The sequence below is a fragment of the Pleurodeles waltl genome, chromosome 4_1 (assembly GCF_031143425.1).
Source record: "Pleurodeles waltl isolate 20211129_DDA chromosome 4_1, aPleWal1.hap1.20221129, whole genome shotgun sequence".
Lineage (NCBI taxonomy): Eukaryota > Metazoa > Chordata > Amphibia > Caudata > Salamandridae > Pleurodeles > Pleurodeles waltl.
The window spans coordinates 788,851,137-788,858,806 of record NC_090442.1 but is presented as its reverse complement, the minus strand read 5'-3'; the positions used below and the strand labels follow the sequence as shown (position 1 = coordinate 788,858,806).

General features: G+C 42.1%; 1 protein-coding gene across 2 annotated transcripts in view; it reads right to left on the bottom strand.

The window, feature by feature from the left end:
- Positions 1-3,137: 3,137 nt before the first annotated feature.
- The window catches only part of LOC138288179 (apoptosis-associated speck-like protein containing a CARD), a 52,068-nt gene continuing 47,535 nt past the window's right edge, over positions 3,138-7,670 (bottom strand). For both annotated transcript variants that reach the window (XM_069229503.1, XM_069229504.1), the window contains exon 4: positions 3,138-5,227. In XM_069229503.1, coding sequence (XP_069085604.1) covers positions 5,213-5,227 — 15 coding nt within the window. In that variant the 3' untranslated portion in view covers positions 3,138-5,212. The remainder of the gene's footprint in view (positions 5,228-7,670) is intronic.

The window sequence follows — 7,670 nt, the reverse complement described above, 5'->3', positions numbered from 1 at the left end:
TGCGACCCTCCCTTCTGTCTCCAGTGGCAGGGTGCTGTGGCACCAGACCCCTGTAGCTTTTCACTGCACGAGGAGTGCTGCCTCTATATATTACTAGCGCTTGGAGAGCGCTCTTCTGTGCCCCCTTTCGCTTCTGGGTGCATTTCCATGCTGAAAATTACCTCCGCCACCCGGGCTAAGGGTGTGGTCCTAGCGCTTTGAAAAGCACCCCTCGATCGCCAAAATCATCGCCGTGGCCCGGGCTGGACCAAAGTGCCATCGTGCTTTGGAAAGCGCTCCTGTGCCGATAAAAATCACCGCCGCGACCCGGGAGACTGCCTGTCTGCAGCATGCCGGAGTCGCCCTTCTCCCAGGACCCCCGGGGCATCATTAGTTCAAGTTAAGGAGCGAGCTTGCTCCTACCGTGCCCCCGAAGCAAAGCTCACTCAAAGAGGCACCCCAGGGGCTCACGCAGGCACCTACCTTGATGCCTGCACACCACCGTGGCCCGGGCGGGCCTATCTGGAAGTAGAGCGGGAAAAGGAAACCTCGTCGGAGGTTCCTCGCCCCTCCAGGCCCCTTGCTGTGCTGCTAAACAGGCAGGGGGATTGGAAGCCTTATCAAAGGTCCCCCCCCCGCCCTTGGGACTCTTTCCTTTTTGGCCCTCGCAGGGGCTGATACCAGTTCCTCAAAGGGCAGACGGGGTGGAAGCCCTTGTTGATTTTCTGCCATTGTTGTGCCCCCCCCCCCCTTTTGGGGAAGAGCCAGTGGAGGCCCAGGGGGCCCCCAGAAATCGTGGGCCTCCGGAGAGGCCCGTCATAAAGTCAGAGGAGGTGCAGGTCACCCCCCTTCTCTCCCAAATCAACTAAGTGGACCCCTAGGGAGCGCACGGAACGCCGGGGGCCCCATTTGGATCTTCTAGGCACTAGGAGTGCCTTTGCTTCATAAAACCAGCTCCTTTTGGGGATATATTTGCTCTCTGAGCTTAGTATGGACCTTGAGGGTGCTTTATGTTACCTACCTACTTTTATGATGCTACATATGTGTGCTGATGTTCCTTTTATTGGCATGACATGCTGATATGTATTTTTTGACTTGTGATAACATTTTATAATGTTCCTTTTAATGACATATAGGATATTTTTATGACAAGTGCGTACATTATTTACTGTGATTCCTGACTACTGCTTATGTTGAGGAATCCTGAGTACTTACTTGTTCTAATGTGACAACTGCTTATTCCTGCAGAATATTAGTAACTTGTGTAACATTCTGACAACTGCTAAGGTAGCAGGGTATTACTGACGTGTAATGTTGGTTTAATTAGGTTTTGTGCAATACAGTTTATTTTTACATAGCTCAGTGTTGTGTTTACTTTGTGGTGTACATCTTGTGTGTGCTGTGCAAACGCTTTACACATTGCCTCTGTGTTAGTCCTGATTGCTCGTGCCAAGCTACCAAGGGGGTGAGCAGGGGTTATCTTGGACGTTTAACTCCCTTGCCCTGACTAGAGTGGGTGGGTTCTGCCTGGCTTGGGTGCATACCCTAGCCAACCAGAAACCCCATTTCTAACCAGGTATGGTATGTATTGTTTTGCAATCAAATTACGGGCACGAAACAGTAATACTTCACCACCAGTTTAAAACTGGTGGTAACCCATTCGCAAAGGAGAAAGGGTCCCCATGAGTCCCCTTCCCATTTGAGAATGTGAATAAAAATATTGTTTAAGAGCAGACAGTGGTCCCACGGGCCACTAACTACTCTCATAAAATGAAACCTCAAGGTTTCATTTTTTCTTTCTAAACAACGCATCCTGTTTTCCTTTATGCAAAATGGTCTTTTTTTTAAAAGATTGCTTTGTTAACAGCAATCACAGGCATGGTGATCTGCTGACCTCAGCAGCCCACCATCACTGTGATGGCTGCAAATCCTAATGTGTTGCAAACTGCTTCCTACCTCGTTAATATTCTTGAGGTAGGTCTATTTGCAACCCACAAGGAATCCCTAAATGAAACTTAATGAGTTTTATACATTAGGAATACCAATTTCCTAATTACCATTTGGAGAGAATCACAACTAGAAAATTGGTATTCCTAATGTTTGTACATCTGGCTCTAAGTTCCTTAATTCCCTACTGGAAACAGGAGAAACTCGAAGGTGCCCCTTCTGAATTCCATGCTAAATGTCGCATCATCTGCAAAGACTGCCCATAACCCATTCAGAGATTGGTGCAACTTATGCATGGGCACAGTAACTTCCTTCGGCAAAGTCCTCTAAATATCACCAAGAGGTATAAGAGGTATTTATGTGAGGAAGCAGACCAGAGTGGGGAAGTGTTCACTTTTATTGATCACTTAAACCAAAACATTATGCTATTCCCCATTCCAAACTGTGAAGCTCATAGTGCTGTGGTAAAACAACCCAACACTACTTTGCAACTATGCAATAACAGAGTTTCCCAGCAGCTGTTTTTACTGGATTATTTGTTCAGCCTCATTTAGCATCTTACCCCCTCAACTGTGGGTTGAGGGGCTGGGATGCTGAATGAGAACCAATGTATACGCACACTCTGGGAGGGGGAATTAATTCCTCTATCAGGGAAGAATCCAACCTCCTAATTAAAAAACAAATACTTCTGAAAACAGAACTTTATAGATGGCTTAACGTAAGCCTGTGGTTTCCAACCTGTAGTCCAGGGACCCCTGGGGGTCCGCAAAGCCTCCTAAGAGGGGTCCACGACTGCTTAGAAAATTAAACAATATTAACCAATTAGATCCCCCGCTTTCAGTAATGACTGAGTGGGGGGTGGTCCTCAGATTCGAATAATGATTCAGCGTGGTCCCCACCTTCCAGTAATGGTAAAGCAGCGGTCCACAGAAGTCAAAAGGTCGGGAACCACTGATCTAAGCTCAGTCATTAAAGTTAGCAAGTTCAGAAAAACAAATATGTATCGTACTCCTCCATTTATCTAATTACCCTCATCTAGATCAACTTCATATGCTGTTCTAGTTGTTACTGATCTTGTTTCCTGCACTCCAAAGTAATTGCAAAGTATCGCTAAAGCACTTTATTAAACTTCACAAGTAAATAACCAAATTAAAATATAGCTGGTGTGTTCGTTAGTATTGTGTTTATTTTTTATTTTTGTGCAACATTAATAAAAAAAAAGTTGCCTGAAGCTCAAGTCTGCATTACAAGCATGTAAAGCGTTTCCTGTAGCACAATATGATACTGTTAAACAGCTGGATATGGTTGTGACACACAGAGCTCTTGGACACTGTAAAAAAAAATCTCTACCATGAAGTCTTTATTGATTTTTACAATTTGTAAAAACAACCTATACAACATGATTTATGCATATAAGTATTTAAGAAATCAATGAAGGGGGAAATCCGAAAACTAAGGTTTCTAATATTTGTGACCCAATGGGATGAGATATTTCTTTTTATCCTCTGAGAATATTTTATCTTGTCAAAAAGTATCACTGAGTCAGCAGGAAATGTTATTCCATAAAGACTTTAGGTCCTATATATCGAAAAAAGCAAAGGGAATCAAATTTTTTAAGTATATTACAGTCCCTTAAGATTTACTGCACCATATTGAAGCAATTTTCAATCAGGTAATTAACTATGGAGGTTTGATATCGTTTTTCATGGTTGTGTCACACTCATGTCTGCAAATGGAAACGACAGTTTCAAAAACTCATTCAGCCCACATCCCAAATGGAGGTGAAACCCCAATATAGGGCCTGATTTAGATATTGTCGGGTGGGTTACTACGTCACAACGGTGACGGAAATCCCGTCTGCTGAAATCTAAATCCCATAGATTTAAGAAGACGGGATATCCGACACTGTTGTGACAGAGTAACCCATCTGCCCGTATCTAAATCAGGCCCATAAGCACTGGATTTTAATTGAGATGTGCTGTATCACTGCATCCAGTTTTTCGACGAGTCATTTCAGCACCTCAAACATGGTTGAATTTGTCACTGAAAAAGGGACTAGATTACTGGAATCTTTTGCAGTAAAGTTGATTTCCGATTTCCATATTGCATAGGGATGTTACAATATTATTGTGGTTTACATAGTTTTGTACAGATCCCTACGATGTTGGTAATGGAGGGCATCAAAATACCAGATTCGAATTCCCAATAAATTTAGAATGAAGGATTTTGAAGTAATGATGGAAATGATGGAGCCGCGGCTGCAGAGGCAACAGAAAATTGAAATGTTCGAGCTAAACTTTTTGATTATCTCATCTACTAAGATTCCATTTCATAGCTTTTAGCCTCTGTGTGCTTTTACAGAAGGGCACTGTTGCAATATGTGTGCCCATTTTGGGTACTGGCAACGCTCCTCCTAGAGTCTTAACCCGTATCCCACTGATGATGCCAAATCCATCTTGTGTTGCTTGTGTTCCAATGAAAAGTAAGTGCGGCCTGACAGTTTGGCTGAAGTTCACATGGTTGTTCCTGTTAACGCGTCCCTTTATTTCAATTTGATACACATCAGGACTCGTTTTAGGCCGATGAATCTTTTGACCCAGTGGTGAGACACCATAGAACGAGATAACTGTTCAATATGTCAAGCAATATATCAATGACGTTATCAACATATATCACCACAATATACTTTACTTTGCATAAAGACATTTATTAAACTGTTGGCGCAACCATGACCTTTCAGCCATGAATAACCACACCTTTATTGGAGTAGTAGAGTAGAGTAAGGAGGAGAAGTGAAAAGGGGCTGTCTATGGATGAAGATGGTTTTGTCTAAGTCTCAAATCACCAAACAGAGTGACAGAGTTTCTGGATACAATCGATATCATTCCCTCCCTAATTCTAACAACTGTTCTGTGTCATGAGTTTTTATCCCTTTTTCACAATACATTCCCCCAAAATTCTATTGGATATTCGCTATACCCCATTATCTTTAGCCTATCAAATTATACATTAGGTAATCCAAATTGTCACCCCACGATAATTTATAACGCTTTGATTGGTCTTCATAATTGACGTCTTCGTAGGTGGCACATCCGGAGGATGTCATTTCCTTGGCATGTTCTTCAGGTCAAAAGTTCTCTTTTCCATGGTTAAATGTCCTTGAATATTTCTACATTTGTTGCAAAACGTATAAAACTTATACTAAGGCAGCTAGCATGCGGATGGGAACAGGGCAAATCTTGCAAAATAAAACAAAGGAAAAGAACACATGCTGGGTCATGGCCTTTTACGAGTCAGCACACTGGAAAACAGAAAAATATGCTTTAATTTGAGAACTACACGGCTAAAACTTCAACTCACGCTAACTTAAGGCCTATGGGTTCTAATACAAATGCAATCTTCATAGGTGTTAACATATTCAATTAATCATAATGCAAGCAATTATTTCTTACAGTCGACATTAGTTTATGTGCACAATAGTAACTTCACACTTATAATCATGTTGAGAATACATTTAAGCAAATAATATTTTATGATTGTTTTTTATATGCAGCATTGTTAGGTATTTATATAAGCATTTCACATCTAATATATGTAATATTTAAGCTACGCTCTCTCATTCCCATCTGTGATATCACAGAGAGGCTAAAATTGTGGAGTTGCTCAAGCATGGCCTTCCATCATTTTTTTGGTGCATTGTGAGAATCCAACACAATTGTTATGCTTGTGGAAATAATTGCATAGCAACTTCTGGAGACAGATTGTCCTGGAATACATTTCAGTATTTTCACTACGCAATTGTGGCACATGAAATATAAATATAAATATAAATATAAATATGTCAATGGCTAACCTAAAGTTTTCTTACTTAGTAAAGGTGGTAAATGGATTAAACAGAGAGCTGAGCAGAGGCATCATACAGGGGCATATCTAGCGATTAAATTGTCAATCCCTATAATACTGTTTGCCTTATAAATATTGTGGATTGCTTCTTAATGAGTGTATGTATGTCCGTGCATGCATGATCGCTTTAGCTGTGTCTAAATTGAATATCTGGTGATTTATTTCCCTTTATCGGTGAAAACATACTTATCTTTAATGTCTAAATAAACAATCAAGCCTTCAATAGAGGGTCATTGGAGGTCAACGTTTGTACATAACACTTTAAATGATGTAGCCAGGGTTAAGAGGTTATGTGATGTCACTTCTACACAACTGGAGAGGGCATGGAAACTATACCTGAATATCAAATTCATTGTATCAGCTACAAAAGATCTGATGTATAAATGCGGCCGTGTTGCAGTGTTATGTGATTTTTTTCTAGCTATTTACTTTTTCTGCCTCTTTCTTATTTGTAATGATGCTTTCTTATTAAAGCCACTAAAGCACTATCTTCATATTTACATTACTTGACACCCCATTACTGTGTTTTCAGCAATAACAATTTTATTATTCTTAACAATCTTTTACTGCATTGTGCCTTTCCTTTTTAAATAGTGAATAGCATTTAGACTTATCTATTACATACTTTCTCTGAGAACAATGATACTTGCTTCATCTCCTTTGAGTATTTGTGGTCAATGTTCTTTGTAATGGGGCTGAGAGCTGATGCTTTATTGGATGAGGCTGATACACCTGGTGGGGGTTCCTAGAGTGAAGGTCTTAAAACGTATCTTTTTTAAAGTATTTCTCTTTAAGAGTGGTGTGAAACACAACCCTCTGTGGTCCTGAGCATGCCCCACACCACTACTGAGTGTTGTTGGTCATTAAGGCATCTGTAGACGGCCTCCTTTTATAAAGGATGCATGGTATTTCTCTGAAACAGAGTGTCTCAGAGCAGATAAGGGGCGTTCCTAGATGCACATTATGCATACGTGCAACATCAAGCGTGTCTGACAGGTGATGGTTGTATGATGGAACCATCCATACCGGAACAACACATGCCTTAACAACGAGGTCGGAACCTCGACTGCATTGTTTCCACACATTCCTTTACCACGCTACCTTTACAATGAATTTAATTGTAAAAGATTAGTAAAGGCATGTGTGGAAATGGCATGCGAAACAGCATGTGTGGTTCTTTAATGCAACCCACCCACCTGCCCTGAGGCCCAAAACTAGCCCCACTCCTAATACATAATCTATCCCAACCCCCCACCCCACCCCTAAAACCTAAGGTACCCTGACCCCCCCACTCACCCAGAACCCTAAAGAAAAACTACACAGACCCCCTACCTCTGCCCCATAAAACTAAACTACCCTGACACTCCCACCCGCCCTGAGCCCTAAAAAAAACCTACCCAGACCTCCCTACCCCTGCCCCTAAAAACTAAACTACCCAACACCCCCACCCACCCTAAGCCATAAATCAACCCGACCGCTAAAACATACCCATCAACCCTGCCCCAACCCCACTTACTACTCAGCGTCCTGTCCCGATCCTTCCTCCTCTTCTCTCCTCCTGCCCCTCCGTAAACCTTCCCCCAACCCTTTAGAAATAAACTACCCCACAGCAAGCCCTAAATAAAAAAAATACCCAACCTCTCTCACTTCCGCCCCTAAAAAAGAAAAGCCCAATCCCCCCACCCTAAGCCAAAAACAAAAATACCCAAAGCCCCCCAACCCCTCTCCTTAAAAAAAGTGCCCACCCCAATCCAAATCCCATCCCTTAAGCCACCCCTCACCACTGCCCTAGCCCCATTTACCTCATTGTGTCCTAGATGTCCTCTCCTGAACAACGAATG